The sequence below is a fragment of the Columba livia genome, chromosome 2, assembly GCF_036013475.1.
Source record: "Columba livia isolate bColLiv1 breed racing homer chromosome 2, bColLiv1.pat.W.v2, whole genome shotgun sequence".
In the NCBI taxonomy this organism is placed as follows: domain Eukaryota; kingdom Metazoa; phylum Chordata; class Aves; order Columbiformes; family Columbidae; genus Columba; species Columba livia.
The window spans coordinates 3,304,978-3,323,627 of NC_088603.1; the positions used below are offsets into that span (position 1 = coordinate 3,304,978).

Sequence of the window (18,650 nt, forward strand, 5' to 3'; positions counted from 1 at the left end):
TCATTGCTGGGTGCCCATCGTTGGCACGGTGCTTGTTGCATGGTTCTCATTGCTGGGTGCCCATCGTTGGCACGGTGCTTGTTGCACGGTTCTCATTGCTGGGTGCCCATCGTTGGCACGGTGCTCGTTGCATGGTTCTCATTGCTGGGTGCCCATTGTTGGCACGGTGCTTGTTGCATGGTTCTCATTGCTGGGTGCCCATCGTTGGCACAGTGCTCGTTGCATGGTTCTCGTTGCTCAGTGCCCATTGTTGGCACGGTGCTTGTTGCATGGTTCTCATTGCTGGGTGCCCATCGTTGGCACAGTGCTTGTTGCATGGTTCTCATTGCTGGGTGCCCATCGTTGGCACGGTGCTTGTTGCATGGTTCTCATTGCTCGGTGCCCATCGTTGGCACGGTGCTTGTTGCACGGTTCTCATTGCTGGGTGCCCATCGTTGGCATGGTGCTCGTTGCACAGTTCTCGTTGCTCAGTGCCCATCGTTGGCACGGTGCTCGTTGCATGGTTCTCATTGCTGGGTGCCCATCGTTGGCACGGTGCTTGTTGCACGGTTCTCATTGCTGGGTGCCCATCGTTGGCACGGTGCTTGTTGCATGGTTCTCATTGCTGGGTGCCCATCGTTGGCACGGTGCTTGTTGCACGGTTCTCATTGCTGGGTGCCCATCGTTGGCACGGTGCTTGTTGCATGGTTCTCGTTGCTCAGAGCCCATCATTGGCACGGTGCTCGTTGCATGGTTCTCATTGCTGGGTGCCCACCGTTGGCACGGTGCTCGTTGCATGGTTCTCGTTGCTCAGTGCCCATCGTTGCATGGTGCCCATCGTTGTTCGGTGCCCATTGTTGCACGGCACCCATCATTGCACAGTTCTCGTTGCACAGCACCCATCATCGCACGATGCTCGTTGCATGGTGCCCATGTTGCTCGGTGCCCGTCGTTGCATGTTGCTCGTGCGCAGTTCCCGTCGCACGGCTCCCGTTGCTCCGTGCCCGTCGTTGCCCGGTTCCCGTTGCTCGGTGCCCAACGTTGCACGCTGCTCGCCGCACTCCACCCCCCCCGCGCCCCGCATCCGGTCACGAGCCGCCCGGGAGGAGCAACTCGGGGAGTGGGCATACACTGGGCGTGGTCATACAGTGGGCGTGGTCAAAAGACGTGACTCCGCCCCCCTACCGGCCCCGCGGTGAGGTTCCCCGCGCTGGCCCCGCCCCCTGCCCCGCTCGCCCCGCCCCCTGCCGCCCTCCTCGGTTTCCCGTGGTGCCGCGCGCGGGCTGGCACTGACGTGGCCGCCGAGCGCCGCCATCTTGTGTGCCTGGGCGGAGAGCGGCCGAGAGGCGCAGGCGGCTCCGAGCGGGACACGCCGAGGACAGACAGCCGGACACACTGCCCCGGAGCAGCAGCCGACGCCGGTGAGTTCGCCGATGGGTTCGCCGATACCTCCGCTCCCTTCATCCCAATCCTTTCCTCGCTGCTCCCCCCCGCCCACACCCCGCGGTCGGCGGCTGAGGCGCCGCGGCCTTGGCGCTGAGGGGAGGGGGCGGCGGGCGGGCCCGCTCGCTTTTTTTCCTCACTTTCTTCCTCCGACCGCCTTCCCTCGATGGCTGTCGAGGGGAGAGAGCAGCCAGAGGGACGAAGGGGAGCCCTCAGCGCGGGCCTTGGGGAGCGGCCCGGCTGGGCCCGGCCCCATCCGCCCTCCTCAGGCCTTTGGGGTTGGGCGGTTGCACCGGGGGGGTCCTTTTGCTTTCCAAGCTCTTTCGTTTCCCAACTGAGGAGGCGTGGGCAGGAGGGGGAACCGCTCCAAGGCCCCGGCACCGCTCCCTCTACCGGGGGAACCAGGCGGGATGCGGCAGGACGGGCTCGTCCCTTCCCCAAACTCGCTCATTCCGGCCTGAACGGGTCTGATGAGAGAGAAGCGTTTCCTCGTTTTCCTCTTCCCCCGGAAAAAATCGTTGCGGATCTCAGACATCTGGTAATAGGGGAAGGGGAATGAGGCTCGAATGGAACTCATAGCACAGAGGTTATTTTCCTATAAGCCCTTGGCTGCTGAGTTGGGCCTTTTTCCTGGACTCAGAGGTTGATGGTGAGGAGTCCAGCTTCAGCCTGGAGCAAACTGTGTTTTTGCTATCCATGGCTTGGGTTCGCTGCTGTAGGAGATCGGTTTGCCTCGGCATAGCAGCTCCTGGAGGGAAGTTATTATATTCTGTCTGAAAATACTATATCCCGTCTCTGTGAGCAGTTAACACGATACTTCAGGCTGATAACCTCTGCCTGATAAAGCGATAGGGCAGCTATGGGAACCTTTTAACAGAGGGGTTGCTTTGTCGCCCCGACAGAGCACAATTAAAACTCTGGTGGGTCATAAAACTGCCTAAATGTTGTTTTTGACATTGACCTTGTTGCTTTGCTGCTTGGCTCTTGCCAAACCAAATTCCACAGGTTGATTAGAGCTGTATCCAGAGGTCTTGTTTTCAAATGTAGCTTTGCCAATCACTAAAACGCCAACTATTTGTATAATACTTTGAACTTTGTTTTGCGAGCAGCAAAGCTCACAACATCCCTTTGCGGGATATTCTATTAACCTTATTTTTCAGGCAAAGAAACAGAGTCGGATTGTCCAAGGTCATTTGGCAATATCGTTATTACTATTTTTGCTGCTGATTTGGAGCACTTCTGCAGGAAAAAGGAACTGTAGCTGAAGTAGAGGGTTGCTACTTGGCTTTTGTTCAGGAGTTTTATAATCATATTGTCCGTATAAGTACCCACAGTCTTACAGATATAAAAGGGGATTTTCTAAAAGGAAAGTTTACGAGGTTGGTATGATGCCACTGACTTTATGACATTAAGAACATGTCTGCGGTGCTGGAGAACCCTGTTGGGCTGCTTTCCCTGCTGTAGTAATTACGTTGGGTGAAAGGGTGAGGAAACTCGCCTCACTTAACCTCTTAAACTCAATTACTTTGCCAAGTTTATTGACGCTTCTACTGCAGTAGAGCACCAGGAGTGAAAATGGTTCGAGTAGATGTCATCACCACTCAGACCGGCCTTTGCTGCTGTGATACTTTGTGATACACATAATAGTTGCTAGATCATGTTAAAAGGCAAATACCGAAAGGTAAATCAGTCCTCAGTGGTCTGAGGCATTTGCTGAATTTTTAAGATTTCCTAATTGTGAAACACAGTCAGAATGTGGAAAGGGACTGGGCAGGAGTGGTGCGTTTTTGCTGGGTGCGTGTAGTTCCGTCCCTGTGTGTTAGTCATGCTGACCAAGGCGGGGGCAGGACTAGTCACAGCTTTTCAAGGCAAAGAAAGTGTATGTGGGAGTAGGGGGCTGGATTCTGGTCCTTGTCGTTCCCCAAATTGCATTGTGCTCCAGTTACACCTGTCTGAAAGCTTGCTTTAAGCAGTAGCATTCACACATCTTGCTGAGGCACAATTATCAGATAAGCTATTGATTACATTAATTGGTGAAAGGAAGAAAAACTCATGACACAAGATTACAGCAGAATTTGCAGTGGTTGAATTTAAAGAACCACGTTTATTTGAATCTAAAAGATTGCTTTAGGAATAAAAGCTGCAGAGAATTTTTACAGATCTCAACAGCTTTCACAAACATCTAGATTGCCTTACAGTGGATAAATGTGGTGAACATAACTGAACTTTTTCTGGAAAGGGGTAGTTTTTATTCTTTTTTAGAAATCTCTTGAAAGTTTTTCTACTGGAGAGCTTGTGCTGGAGCTAAGACTGTCCTCAGCCATTATTCCCTTTCTTTAACTGATGAGTAAAGAAGTTTATAATCAGCTTCCTACTACAGCAGCTGTTTTTCTGTGTTATTCAGCGGGTTTTTTTTTCTTTCCTCTCGTGAGTATCCAATTTTATTTCTTGTTTCTAACACACGCAAACATTGAAGGACTGTGGTACTACTTCTGCTGATGTTTCAATTCTAATAACACTCTCATGTCTAATATAGCTCTTATCCATATGCGGATCTCATACCTCACAACCAGCTGCGTGGGCTCTGCTTTGACATTTTCCCCAAACTTAAAGCCAGTTGTGTTATCGAAGCTCTCATGTGAGTTCTTGCTATTTCTAATATGAGTGTCAGTGTTGACTTACTGCCCAGTTACTGGGAATGAATAACAGGATATTTGGCTCAAAATTGAAGATTTTGAAATCAAGCTTCAAAAAACTGTGTAAAGCTTGCGTGAAAAGAAACACTTTGTAATAACCAGTTCTCACAGCAGTGTGCCCCGTTTAACAGGTGGATATGAAGTCACGGACAAAACTTGGGTGTCACAGCTACATTGTCGGCACCGCTTTATTTCCTGAGCAGCTACAGGCAGCCTGCAGGGAGGTGATGGATGTGATTTATCTAAAAGCATGAACAGTGACTCCTCCTGTATTTTTCTACCTGTCAGCCTATCCTTTAAATAAAATATTTTGCAGACCAGATGTGGTTTTCCTATTGTGTGAGTTTGCGTGCTGTTGAATTATGCGAGGTGGTGTATAACTGCGTAAAACCATTTGAGATTTTGCTGTGAAACAGAAATAGCTTATTTCCCTCACTTCAAGGTGAGAATAAGGGAATAACTCTGGTTTGGTTTTTTGAGTATCAAGTCAAGCAACCTACCCTCTTTGCTCGCTAGCGACTTTTTTGTTAGGATCAATATTTTAGGAGTGAGGAGTTCTTGTGTCTGAGAAACAGGCATGACCTCAAAGGAAATTTTCCCTCCTTTGCCCTTGTTTTGATCTTTTAAGTGGAAACATCTTGTTTTCCTGCCAATATGAGCACCGTGCTCTCAAGAGAATGTTACAGCACATGGAAAATGCACTGTCTGGGTAATGTGTAGAGACAGCAAGATGTTCAGCCTGCTTTGGTTGAATGAAGGTGCTACATAAGGACCAAATCAAATGCACTTCTTGACCTCCACATTTGTTGGATTTTCTTTCCCCAAGCTTCTCACTTGCAGTCAACTTGTCCTCCATCTGCCTTGAACACTCAGTGGTGCATCTGGGTGCTTTTTGGTTGCTCACAGCAAGCCTTTGGCCAAATCCAATGGTTGCATATCTTTAACTTCTATTTCAGATGATGCTTCAGTGCCAGAACCTTTCCTGTAACCTGCTCTAAAAGACAAATAACAAGGTCATGATCATTTAGGGTGCCTTTTCCATCTCATGCTTGGCAGAATAGCCTCCAGTGTGAAAATTGTTGCAGTGGGAGGTTTTGATCTCCACAGTTAATGCTCTCCTGACTTCAATGGGTACAACTATAAAGAAGTTCAGACTTAGCATTGATGAAGAGGTGACTGAGGTGGCTTTTACAATGATATTTATGTCCAAGATAATCCTCTGTTGAAGAAAGAACCTAACCTACTCGTTCACTTCTCTTAAATTTTGCCTGTAGTCTATACCTAGTGATGTTAGTATGGTCTGAAGTCTCAAGTAACTTAAATCAAAATTATTTAAGCTAAATTCCACTGTTAAGGCCCACAAGTTAAAGGGCTTGAGTTTATATGTTGTCATATTTCACTCCTGTTACCAGATGTGGAAGGACAGTAAACAACTTCTAAAAATAGTTTAATATAACTGTACTGGTATAGTCATGTATTGGGCCACCCTGGCTATATATAAAGAAGTGTTTTGATCAAGAATGTCTTTCAAACTGCACTGTAACAGAACACTTTATAAAGAAATTGCTTTGAGTTCATAAGAATGCAGCTGTACTTAACTGACTGTGCGTGCTGAGCGATGGTGTTAAATACTGTGGGCCCAGATTAATCCGAAATTTTAACAGTGTTCTATTCCTGTTGGATCCCTTCTCACATTCTCTTTTCAATCACACTTTATATTGTAAAGAACAAGCTGCCAGGTTAGATTTACACTTTAAATTATTTGCCAGTTGTTCTTGCATATGACACCAAGAACAGATGTTAAATTTGATTTTTTTGTTTAAAAAAAGCTTTCTCACGTCTTGTTTTCACGTGGGTTTGCTGATCTTTTGTATGAATATTTGACTTCTCTTGACACTTTTAATTTAAAACTTTCTAGAATGCCGTAAAATAAAAATATGATACAGGCCCAACTAACGATAACTGACTAGGCTTCAAATGAATAATAAATAATAAAATTGAATATCAAATTGAACAATTTTGTTCTCCCGTGACTGACAAAACTAATGTGTTAGTACCAGATTAGTAATTATGGGTTTGAGTTTTTCTAATTGTGTTAGAGGTGGATGTAATGCTTAGGCTGATGTCAAGTAGACTTTTCTTTAAACAGAGATTTGCTTTTGGTAGTAAATCAGTTAATCAAAAAAAGCTTTTTGATAAACCTGCAATTGTTAGGGGTTTTACGTTGTGCATTAGTATTTTTACTGCAGTATGTCATTGGTAGTGGCACCGTGTTCACCTCTCCTCGAAGTGGGACGTTCTAGAGAGATGTAAACAAATGCCCTGTGTACCTCAGTGTGCTGTGCAGAGAAGGGACAAGAATTAAGCTTTTCTTGCTTGATCTTCATTGCTGCTGGTACTTTTTGGCTGCAGAGAACAGATTGCCAAAATTATTGTGCCCAGCAACTTTTGTTACACCACTTGAAAAGTGTTGATCGCTGCTTTTTCACTTTGGGAGCCTTATGTGGTAAGTGAAATAAATGTATTTCTATACTGCTGGCATAATTTGACTCAATAATATGTAGCATTCTGTGCCTCAGCCTCTGATTTTTGTCTCCTATGATATATTTAAAGAAATGGTGTAAAGCTGAAAGAAACCATAGTGTTTTGCCCCAGCTCCCAGCTCAGTGAAGTTTCATCTCTATGTGGTCAAAAAGAACTTTACTAGAGGTTCAAAATAAAGATTATGCAGAGAGTTGAAGACGTAGTTATACTTTCTTTACATACTACATAACCTTGTGGCCATACTTCTGTAGGATGGCTTGTTAATAGCTTATCCAAGAAATGTGGAGGTCAAGAAGTGTATTTGACTTCTCAAGATAAACAAGCCTGGATAAAACTACATTAAAGTGCATTAACGTACAGTTAAATGCAAAATACTGCAGAAGATTAAGTGTTGAATGATCTTTGGCCTTGAGATACTCCCCAGAGCTTTGATTCTAACCACGTACAATTAATAAAAGCAAATTCTAGTTATTCCTCATGGGCCATATTGCTTTAACAAGACACCAGCCTGCCCACTATTGTAGAAATTCATTTTTAACTCATTACACTGAACCTGTTTGAAAAAAGCTGCTTGTTCTTTTAATTCTAAATGGATCACTAAAAACCAGGCTGTTGAAAATACCTTCTTTCCTGAAAGAAAACTGCAGTTTTATCCAGTGAATGTCCTTCTCACTGTTTACCAATGGCACATTATATCTTACCTGAACCTGCCTAACAGGTTCTTACTCCTGTGAGGATCTTGAGGTGGAGTAAACTACAGTCAAGGGGGCAGGGAGAACCAAGAGTCATACAGAAAGCTCAATTTCAGGGTGCTCTGGGTTTGGTGAGAAGTGGTGAGTTTCCATTTCTGGAAGCTGAAGTTATGCTGAGGGAATATTCACACTGCACTCTGCAAAAATAGTCGGTGCTGTTTATTCAAATTGTTCTTTTTAATCCACAAATCTTCCTACTTAGCCTGATAGATACCTCTTTTGAAGATGTGTTGAAGTACTACAAGCAGCTCACGAGCCATAGTCTTTTATGTTTTCAGGCATTTTGTTGAACTTGTGCTTCTAAAATGATCAGTATAGCAATTCCTGACAGCATTTAAATCGAGGAAAAGAGAAAGCTAAGCTTTAGTATTGAATATAGGCAATATATTGGCAAGTCTTGATATAGATTGCAAATGTTGAAGTTGCCTGAAGAGTGAGGGGAGTGCATGGTCTTAAATTTCCTCGTATTTTCAGACTGTGTATATTAGTTCTCATGATCCAACTAATAGACTGAAATGAGAATTACAATAAGCAGATTCAGCTCTGAGGTACGGTGGAAATCGTCGCGTGATCCCTCAGCTGAGCTGTATTAATGGGTGGCGGCGAAGTCCCGGGAAGCAGCTCAAAACCATCGGAGCAGTTTCTGCTGTGGTGGTGTCTCCGCTGCTCAACAGCACAAATGGTCTGAAAATCAGAAACCTGATGGCCGCTCACAGTTGTGATGAGGATTTGGTTGAGGATTTTAATGATGCTGAGGAAGGTGCTTTTGCTTAGGTAATAGAAATCAATGAAATACTGTCAGGGATGATGCAGGGAGAGGAGTGTAATGTACAAAATCATGGGAGTATTATTTCTGTGGGTAGATGACCACGATTTTAGCTGCTGGTCAGAGGATTGTCAGGCTGATAGTGAAGACACAGACGTTATCTTTCGCCCCAGCAGCATCCAACAAGTCGCTGGTGGGAACCACAGCAGTTGTGGGAGTTCTGCAGATGGGTTTCTCCAAGTATTTTTCTTTTGATCAGCAATTGATTTCACTATTTTCTACTCAATGTCTAAATGCACTTGTCTTGCAGGATGGACTGTGTACTACACTGCCTATAAAAATAAATTGGACTTTCTGCAGTTTCACCTACCCTGAAGTACCAAATAAGTTACAGAAGTGGTTTGGATAGTGGAAAGAAAAAAAGTAGGCAGGATGGGTGGTAAAAAAGCAGCTTCAGTGGTGGAGGGCAAACTTGAGCTGGAAATAACTGCCAGGAAAACAAGGATCTACTGGGATTCACTAGTGTTAGTGCTAAGTCTAAGCAGACTGCAACTTCTTCAGGGTGTGGAAAGGTGTTGTGGATGTAAATGCTAAGATTTTGCTGTGTTACCTGATTACTGCTGTTGAGCCAAGCATTTAATGACCTATAATAAACATGCAGAGACAAAAGAAATGCATTCTTTTGCAGGGCTTGCAAGGTTCTCTTGCTACAAAAGTGTTTATATTTACTTTGGAGGCTTCCAAGAGCTCTGGTAAAAGGTTACAGTTCAACCCTGCCTGTTGCTTTTCAGATGAAGGAGATGGAGGTAGCGTGAGCAGGCGGACAAAGGAAAACTTTACAGCGCAGTAAGAGCTGCTGCTGTGGGCTGGGAGTGAGATTTCCTGCTGGGTGAGCGATTTGGATAAACAGGCACTTCAGCAAAAACTGTTTTCTCTACTTCCTAATTAACCTTCCTGTTTATACAGCTTTCATATATTCAAGTGGGAATTGAATATTCATGGTTGTGTTCCAGAAATACGAAGGAAACGGTGGGATAATAAAACTTTCAGGCCTTCCGTTTGGTTTTAATCCACAGGCTACCTTGTTTGGCTTATAGAAGAGCTTAGTTTTAAAGTTTTGATCGCATTGAGCTTCAGTCGTCTAAAATAAATGAATCTTTGACTCGAGTTACTCCAGCAAGGGGTGAGTGATGTCATTCAGAACTCTGGAGTGGACTCTGAACTTCGTTAGGGAGCTGCTTGTGCTGAGACATGTGACCTTGTTAATGTTACAGTGCTTAACTTTTGGGTTAAAAATTGCATCCAGCAAAGCTTCCTGAAAGGGCAGAACTGCTTAGACCTTTCCCAGTGTGGAGTGAGGAACCCAGGCTTCATACATCCCAGGCACAGAGCTAAGTTTTGTTCTGTGCTGTGCTTTTCAGTTCAAAGCTTGTTTTCATGAACATAAATATTCTGTGAAGTCTGTTTACAGTGAGGTTTTTGCTTCAAGCACACAGCTTCATCACGAAATACACAATATCTTCAAGAGATGATTCAAGCTTCATATTGCGCTTTAAATTGTGTGACTGGGTTTACAGGAAACCCATCCTTTGAATGTTACCTACTGTCTTAAGCTTGAATTTTCAGTTGGACTCAGTCTCTTTAAACTGACATCTGAGAGTTTTTAGACAAAGGTGTGAATTGTTGCTGTGTAATATCCTCATCTACATCTCCCTGTAAAGCTCTCAGGCTGCTTTTTTCCTGCCTTATATGAGCAGAATAATACTTCTCTTGGTGATTTCAAACTTGCTGTAAACTTTGTTGTAATAAATTTAGAAAGCGGGGAAAATATGTGGAATTTGTGGTGGGGTGGATCCCGTCCCAAGGACACAGGGAGTGTCTGAGGGCTGGAGAGGCAGTTTCTCCAGTTCCTAAACAGGAACCTCCTGATGATGTTAATCACTTGCAAGTGCCCAAGCAGAAGTGTTCGCAGTGAAGGAAGAAACATTAGTTTCTAAACCTCCCTCCTTTAATGTGGCTATTAATTTTCGATGGTTAAATTTCAGTAACTATGGATTTACTTCCTCCAGTGTTAACAAAAGTAATACTGCTTTGTCTTTATGTTGTGTTTGCAGGCTGTTTCCTTGGGCTTTGAGAGGAAGGAAACTGTTTTGAGTAGGAAAGAATCCAAACTGCATATATATATACATATATATATATATATATAGTTTCCTTTGTAGAAGGACCAGCTATTGGTGTACTAAGCGTCAAAGACGTGAGCACATATTTAAAACATTTTTTAACTGCAGGTTAATTAGAAGAAGTGTGTTTTATGGCGACACTTTAGGCTGCAGATAAATTATCCCATAAAAATGGGGGACAAAGTACCTAAAGTGATGAGTTGCATTGAAAGCAAACCATGAGTTTTACAGACAAAAGTTCGAGAACAGTATTTACTACTCAAATCTCTGCAAGAATATTTGAAAGATTTAAAACACTCAGGTTTTTTTTTTTAATAACAAGTAATTTGGGCAAATATGTTCACCTTTATATTACTTGGATATGGAGAAAAATAATGTATGGTGATGGCTGGTGTGTCTGTGAAGAATTCATATTATCCCATACATTTTTTGGTGGTTGATTATGCCTTGGTCAGAACACAGCCTTTGTAACTCATGAAAGATACTCTGATCTTTTTCTTCTAGACTTCACTGGCCAGTGAGGACATATCTCAAGCATGGGAAATATTTTTGCTAACCTCTTCAAAGGCCTTTTTGGCAAAAAAGAAATGCGTATTCTAATGGTTGGTCTGGATGCTGCAGGAAAGACCACTATTTTGTACAAACTTAAACTTGGTGAAATAGTAACTACTATTCCTACTATAGGTAAGATTTTTTTACATTTATATAACTGCTTGCTTTGTGATTTGAGTCTTATTGTTTGTGTCTTATCTCAGCTGCTGCTCTGTTGATTTAAGTGACTTAGTGCTGTGCTCTGACTTGACCGTCAGAACAAACACTGGCTGAAACCGTGGTATGAGGATGGCACAGCCAAATGTTCCAGCAGGGGAGGAGATTACATGATTCTGGTTTGTCACTCCATCCCTCTTCAGTCATTTGTAGAACAGCCCTTTACGGGCTACAGAAGGGCAGTCTGCCCTCCCAAGCATCTTGTGACATCAGGTAAATTAGACTGAGAAGCAGAGGGTGACTGTAAGAGCTGTGTGATCAGAGAGATCCTTTATTTTATTTGCAGTCCTTAAAACCCAAGGCTTTTTGTCATGATGTGGTAGGTAGAAATTACAGCTCTTGATCATTAATTTGCCTGGGGTGGGAGTGGTGGTGGGAGGAGGAGTTCCAGAAAACCTGCATTTGTCTGCTTTGAGGGCTTCATTATATATCTATATTTTAAGACAACTTTTTTAATGATGACATTCTGAGTGTGACTTGGTAAATATAACAAGTCCAGGGCCAACTGTGTTTAACTGATATTTTTGCCACAATTTCTATTTTAGGTTTCAACGTGGAAACAGTAGAGTATAAGAACATTAGCTTCACAGTCTGGGATGTAGGCGGTCAGGATAAGATCAGACCACTCTGGCGCCATTATTTCCAGAACACACAAGGTCAGTCTGAATATTAAATCGCAGCTTTCCAGAATCAAAATAGGGTTTTTTTAACATCATTTCTGTGATAATACTGTTGAGTTTCTTGAGAGGGGGAGGGAAATATTTATTATTATAAGAGGGTGTGTTTGTATGCTCTTCTACTAAGCTAGTGCAGGTTCAAAGAGGGGTGGGAAGAAATCTAGAAACCAGTCTTCCTTGTCCATCTGACTCAGAACCAGCTTGGAATTTGGATTTTTCTTTGAGTGCCACAGCTCTCTGCCTTTGCTTCAGAGCCTTTACTACAAGCTCCAGCAGCCCTGTGAACTTGGGACTTGTCAGTTCTTCCCCTTGTGTGCCTGTAGAATGTACGTGTGTGCATTTGAGTCTTGTCACAGGATTTCAAGAGTTGCTACTCACTGGATAATAGTGGTTATGTAAATGAAGTGCACAAGTTCCAAAAACACCCATGAACACTCATTCTTGCCAGTTCTCAGCAAGAGCAGGCTTTCTCTCAGACATGGAATTACAGTAATAAAAAAACCTGTATTTTTCTGATCTATACTGAGTCATTCTGACCTCCAGATGTAGGTATCATGTGTAAATAACTTAGTTATGTGCTTATTGGCATTGTTTGCTTCTTTCTAGGTCTGATTTTTGTGGTTGACAGCAATGACAGAGAACGAGTGAATGAGGCCAGAGAAGAGCTCATGCGAATGTTGGCAGAAGATGAGCTTAGAGATGCCGTTTTATTAGTGTTTGCTAACAAACAGGTATGCCCAGGAAAGATGTTTTTCTCTAAGAATTCTTGGAAACATACATGGAACTTGATGTTTTTCAGTGTAATAATCAATAAGTTCTCAGTAAATGTCCATTCAGTTTTGTTGAAGAGGGCAAACCCATAGACTAAACTACCCTGTTCTCATCTGAAAAGAGCATCCATCTGAACATTCTTGACTAAGAGAAATTCTTGTGTTTTCAGTTACAGTGAAGAATTCTACTAGTTTGATTTTTAAAGCTGGCTTGGCTTAAGTACAGTACCTGCCCAAGCTTCCCTCAAATAGAGATTAAAGCCAGAATTCCAGAGCATCCCTCAATTCTCCCCTTAGTGTTTGAGGGCACTACTGGTGTTAGTGGAAGCACTGGACTGACTTAATGTATTTGAGTTGAACTGGACTCTTCCAGGCCACAGAGCAACCCAGACTTCTGCCTTCTGTTGTTTGTAAAGGCCTTGGTAGCTTAAACTCAAATGTTGAAGGTCTTAAATATGATTAATAAACTTACAGAAGGAATAGCATCCTGCTTCTCGATTGCACAGGCTCAGTTGTGAACGTTAAAGCGGCCATAAGCCTTGTCTAGGAGCAAGAAAGGGGAACTATAAATAGAAACAGTACTGAGGCAAGTACGATTTTGTGATAAAAGTTGAGCTTAAATCATAAGTACAGTTGCAGAAAATGTTTTCAGAGTAGAAAGTGGATGAAACGGCCCTTGAATTGTACGCAATTGTAATTGATTGCTGAGGGGGTTGATGACTTGATCCAAATGTCATCCGTCTCACTTCTGTTTTCTGAAGAGAAATATTCCATAATATGTGCTTTTGATTGTGGTGTTAAACCTTTGGGGCTTCTGTCTGTATAGGGGAAATAGCTTGAACATGGAAGTAATCCACTGAGCTTTTCACAAAGGGAAGCTCCAAGGGCTCTTAACTTTGAATTGGCTGTAAAGCTGATGATCAAAACAGCTTCTTCTCAGTGAGCAGGGCAGAAAATGACTCTTCTTCCTTCCCTCAGGACCTGCCGAACGCGATGAATGCAGCAGAAATCACAGACAAACTCGGACTGCATTCTCTTCGTCACAGGAACTGGTATATCCAGGCAACCTGTGCCACTAGCGGAGATGGTCTCTATGAAGGACTGGACTGGTTGTCCAATCAGCTCCGAAACCAGAAATGAAACCGTAAAAACCTTCCTCTTCCCTCTTTTTCCACCCTTCCCTCTTATTTCCTCTTATTCGCCCTTCGCTTTACTCTAATGTGGCAAACTGTGCTACTTTGTGGTATTGAGTGCCGGAAGCTGTTTTCATTTCTTTTTTGTCACAGTATATATTGCATCATGCTGTAAATGTGGCAAATACAAGCCTGAAAACAGTTAGGTTTCTTATTTAATGTAAATAGTTTTCGTTTCCAATGAGGCAGTTTCTGGTACTCCTATGCAATATTACTCAGCTTTTTTTATTGTAAAGAATCAACTCACTGTTTAGTACTTGGAAGGGATTGAAGTGGGTTAACATAAGGTCCTTGCGCAGTAGAGCTGAATACGATCTCGGTTGGGTTGTGAGGTCTGAGAGATCCATTTTTGGTGGTTGGTTTTTAACCTGAATTCTGTATTTTTTTAAATAGTCAAGGAAAAGTAAAAACACTTCAGCACACAAACGTTTGACATAGCTTCTGCTGTTCCAGCTCTAACGTGGTGACTCTTGATTCTTTTTGACACGGTGAGGCAATGATCGACACCCAATTAGCTTCATCTGGTTAAAGAACAGATTGGAACTAATAGATCTCTGGCTTTTTCTGTAGCTCATAGTACGTGCTCATATTTGTTCATACTCGTTAAAAGAGATGTCAGACCTGGTTTAGATGAGCTTGCAGACTCATGCTAAACATCTGACTTGTGGTTCAGGTGAGATTTATCACTTTCATGGAACTTGAATAATTTCCAGAAGTCGACATTTTTAGCCTGTCGTATTTGTCAAAAGTGTTTTGTACTTTCCTTGTGTGTAAACCACTCCAGAAGGCAAACCTTTCCACAGAAAGCACAGCCTGTACTAGTCCTAAGCTCTATAGGTAGAAAGTACTGTACTTAACGTAAGAATTGCCATGAAAAACACCAAACATCAATGTATAGCGTCTAGAAAAAAAAAAGCATGAGAGTTTGGAGAGTCATTCCACTCTAGAAGTGTTCAATCCCATATCTGTATATGTGTGAAAACCCTTGGCATCCCTCATACTGCAAGGTTCAGATTTGCCATCAGAAAAAAAGACCTCTTTACTTTTTCTTTTGTATTTTGATAAACACTGAAGAAGCTGGAGCTGTTAAACTTTAACTCGAGGAACTATCAGAACTGGTTTATTTAGTGTTGTGGAAACCTTTATTGCTTTCAATACACAATTAGTAATCAACTGTTTTGTATACTTGTTTTCAGTTTTCATTTCGACAAACAAGCACTGTAATTAAAGCTATTAGAATAAAATCTCTTAACTATTTCATGTTTTTTATGCCTTGCTGTTCATTTGATCATCTTGGCAGAATCATACTTGTTGAATAAAAAGTTTCATGAAACTTGCACTGGTATCAGGTTGCTTTATATCATTGTTGGACAGCACCGCATGCTGGATTAATGCAAATCCAGTCGGCATTTTGCCACCTTACGATTTGCATGAAAATTCTGGCACATCTCCTATATTTTCCAAATAATGTATCATTCCTCGTTGGACTCGTGCAGGTGAAGAAGTGGGCAGTAGCCCTCTGGTTGAGAATTGGCTTCTTCTGGAAGTCACTTCGTTGCCCCAGGCACATCTGTTGAGCTTCTTGAGTAGCCCCATCACTTCCAACAACAGGTTTTTCTTCTTGCCGATCCCATTTCATAACAGGCTCTGTGAAATTGCAGTTTTTGAGAGGAAAAAATGGAAGGCAGACTTTATATAACACTGGTTTGTGTGTTTTTTCTGTTCTGCAGTCACTGGACCTGGGGCAGAGCTGCTCCCAGCTGATGGTCCTGCAGCTTCTCATTGCTGACGGCCACACTGTTTTCCCAGCTGGAATTGCAGCGGATTCCCCTTTACACAGGCTGCAAAAGTGTAAGATTAAAGGTATGTATTACATAGGTTAGAGAGCAGCCTCGCCAGTGGGGAGATCTGGGTGTCAGAGGGGACTGTGGCTGTGCCAGGAGGCAGCTGCTTAATGTGTGTGCCCAGACCAGCCCTAATCCTGAGTGCAGGTTTATTTTAGGACTGTCCTTGTGGAGTGAAATGAGTGTTTTCTCTGCCCTCTCTTCAGCTTTGGGGGCTGCAGGTGGAGGGTCAGGCTTAGCCAGGGTTCTTAACACCCATCGCTGTAGTAAAGGGTAAATAGTGTTAAGCAAACAATGACAGGGGATTACAAAACTCCTGTAATTCAGGTTTATTCTTTCGAAGCTGTTCATCTGGCCTTGAATTTCAAGCTCTGATTCAGGATCTTTTGCGTGTCAGCAGGGCAGGACATCCGTTGATTCTTGTTCTGGGAGGGAATTGAAGGGCCAGCTCTTTTGCTGGCGTTGCTTTGCGCTGCTGGAATATGTGGAGTCCCCTGCTACTCTTTTGTCCCCCGTCCCTAAAGAAAGCAGGTGACGTGCTGCAACGCAGCACCCTAAGTGGAGAGGCTCCTCCTAAGCGATGGTTTGCAACCAAGACATGTCTGTGCAGGGGCCGTGTGGTGTCCAGACTGCAGATCCTGCCCCTCCACACAATTTGTTTCTGGTTGGGGCTGGAAGGAGAGATGGGGAATGTGCTGATGTTATCTGGGCCCAGCGAGCTGTGGGAGTCCTGCACAGGCTTGGCTCTGTTCTGGGCTCAGCTGGGCCCCTGGGGATTTGAGCCAGGGGAAAGGGCGAGCACGGATCTGCCCTGCAGCTGCTGTGGTTTCTCCCCAGTCCACCCTGGAACTGGTGGTTTCTCCCCAGTCCACTCTGGAACTGGTGCAGCAGCTCAGCCAGGAGGTAGAATCACAGAATCGTTTTGCTTGGAAAAGACACTCAAGATGATCAAGTCCAGCCATTAGCCCAACACTGTCACTAACCCATGTCCCTAAGAACTTCATCTCCATGTCTTTTAAACCCCCCCAGGGATGGTGACTCCACCCCTGCCCTGGGGATAGGGCTGGGCTCTTTCACCGTCATTTTTATCTGTATTTCTCACACCGTTTTGCTCAGATCTCTGTTTTGAGTGTGCAATAGGCACAGCCCCCCCACCCTCCACCTTTAGATGGTGCAGGGGGTGAGACCTGCTGCCTGTTACCAGTCTGGGAGGGGACACAGCCTGGGTGACATGAGTCATCACGGGGGCTTGTTTCTGACCCTCCCTGTGCTGACCCTGGCTCATTCCTGAGCCGGAGGGAACAGACCCCAAGTTCTCCCTCTCTCCACTCATCCCCGTGTGCTCTGCTGCTTCCTCCATCTCATTTCCTTGGTGTGGGTGAAGCACCTGACACCCCACGAATGGTTTTACAGGGTTGTGAAAAGCCACTAAAGCCTGGGCAGAGGTTTCTAAGGCGTGAGAGCAGGAGAGACAAAACACCCAGACTGGAGGTTGGAGGAGGCAGCAGTTGGTGATAAATGAAGTTGGGGGACGCAGGAGCCCACGGAGGGACTGTGGCTCAGGGTGGGATGGCAGGATTTGTGTGGGCTCTGGGTTTTTTCTCTGCTGCCTGTGCAAATGTGGTTCATCTCTGCTGTCGCTTCCTCTCCAGCCTGGAGCTCATGGCACCGAGTTCCCATTAAGCACAGCCCTGCAGCAGGACACTCCCAGCAGGCACCACTCACGGCCTGGACCCCCAAAATCCCCAGGAGGGTCATAGAATCATAGAAGTTTGGGTTGAAAGGACTTTCAAAGCTCCCCCAGTGCCACCCCTGCCATGAGCAGGGACATCTTCACCAGCTCAGGTTGCTCAGAGCCTGGCCTGGGATGTCTCCAGGGATGGTTCATCCACCACCTCTCTGGCCAACCTTGGCCAGGCTCTCACCACCCTCAGTACAACAAATTCCTTCCTCATGCCCAGCCTGATTCTCCCCTCTTTTAGTTGAAAACCATCACCCCTTGTCCTGTCATAACATGCCCTTCTAAAAAGTGACCCTGAGCTGGGCAGGGTCAGAACCTCCAGCCAGGGAACCTCCTGGGTTTGGGGCCCATGATGAGTCCTTGGGCTGGATCTGGGGCTGCAGCTGCTCAGACCAATAAAAACCAGATCTGTGACCCTGATGGGAGGTTCTCAACCTCCTTCCCTCCCAAAAAGCATTTTGGGCTGGCGATCACCAAAGCTTCCAACTACTCTTCAGCATCTCCCGCTGCCCGTGTGATGGGGGGAAGCACATGCTCGGGGCTGGGGAGGGGAAGCAGGACAGAAGAGCTTTATTTCAGCTCCTCACCCCCATCCCGCGTGTCCCCCCCACAATAAATGCTGCTCTTGTTGGACACTGGGCACACCTGGTGTCTCCCCCTCACCCCCGTCCCTCCTGCTTGGCTAACAAGATGACAAAACCCCACCCAACGCTGCCAAAGTGCAAACCAAGGCCGATGACCAGCTCTGTCTTTTGTGCACCAAGATACACAAAACCACCCTGTCTTAAGCAGGAGAAAATTGCATCATTAATTGCACAAACGAGGGCCTTGTGCTTGGCACGGCCACTCCAACAGCTGGTGATGCTCCAGCCCGGAGCTGCTGGGGACAACCCCTCCATTTAGATCAATATTTCTATTTATAGATGTGAAATTCCCCTTTCTTGGTGTGCCCAGGACGTAAATACTCATGTTTTGAGGTTTAAAATCCTGGGTCTTGCTGTTGCAGGGTGGACATGACCAGGGCAAACATCTATGAGAAACATCCCAGCCCCATCCATCTTCTCCCCACCTGTCAAGGGATTATTTATTGATTTATGTCACCCCACGGGACTTTGGGTGACGGTGCCACCTCTGCTTCACGTCCCACCAGGAATACAGCAGCTCCTGCTTGGGTCTGCCCAAATTAAAAACTTCTTTGGGGATATGTGGGGTGAATGTCACTTTGAGGCAGCCTGGACAGGACTCTGCCCTCTCCTGGAGGCCTCAGGCAGGTGTCCTGGCTGCTCTGCTCGTGTAT

At 44.8% G+C, this 18,650-nt stretch overlaps 1 protein-coding gene across 2 annotated transcripts; it reads left to right on the plus strand.

The window, feature by feature from the left end:
- The first annotated feature begins 1,208 nt into the window (after positions 1 to 1,208).
- Positions 1,209 to 15,107, plus strand: ARF1 (ADP ribosylation factor 1). Of its 2 annotated transcripts, none has more exons than XM_065050298.1 (5): positions 1,209 to 1,400; positions 10,865 to 11,044; positions 11,674 to 11,784; positions 12,412 to 12,536; positions 13,554 to 15,107. In XM_065050298.1, exons 2-5 carry the CDS (start codon positions 10,897 to 10,899, stop codon positions 13,713 to 13,715), a joined length of 546 nt encoding a protein of 181 aa, XP_064906370.1. In that variant the 5' UTR covers positions 1,209 to 1,400; positions 10,865 to 10,896; the 3' UTR covers positions 13,716 to 15,107. The 2 variants fall into 2 exon arrangements, with proteins under 2 accessions (XP_064906370.1, XP_064906371.1); XM_065050299.1 differs by lacking the exon at positions 1,209 to 1,400 and adding an exon at positions 1,583 to 1,960.
- The last annotated feature ends 3,543 nt before the right edge of the window (positions 15,108 to 18,650 follow it).

Excerpts from the sequence above, each read along its gene's own strand:
- ARF1 (XM_065050298.1), top strand. The coding sequence starts at position 10,897 with ATGGGAAATATTTTTGCTAACCTCTTCAAAGGCCTTTTTGGCAAAAAA. Across the intron at positions 11,785-12,411 it reads TTATTTCCAGAACACACAAG|GTCTGATTTTTGTGGTTGAC; the intron begins GTCAGTCTGAAT and ends GCTTCTTTCTAG. Across the intron at positions 12,537-13,553 it reads TAGTGTTTGCTAACAAACAG|GACCTGCCGAACGCGATGAA; the intron begins GTATGCCCAGGA and ends TCCTTCCCTCAG.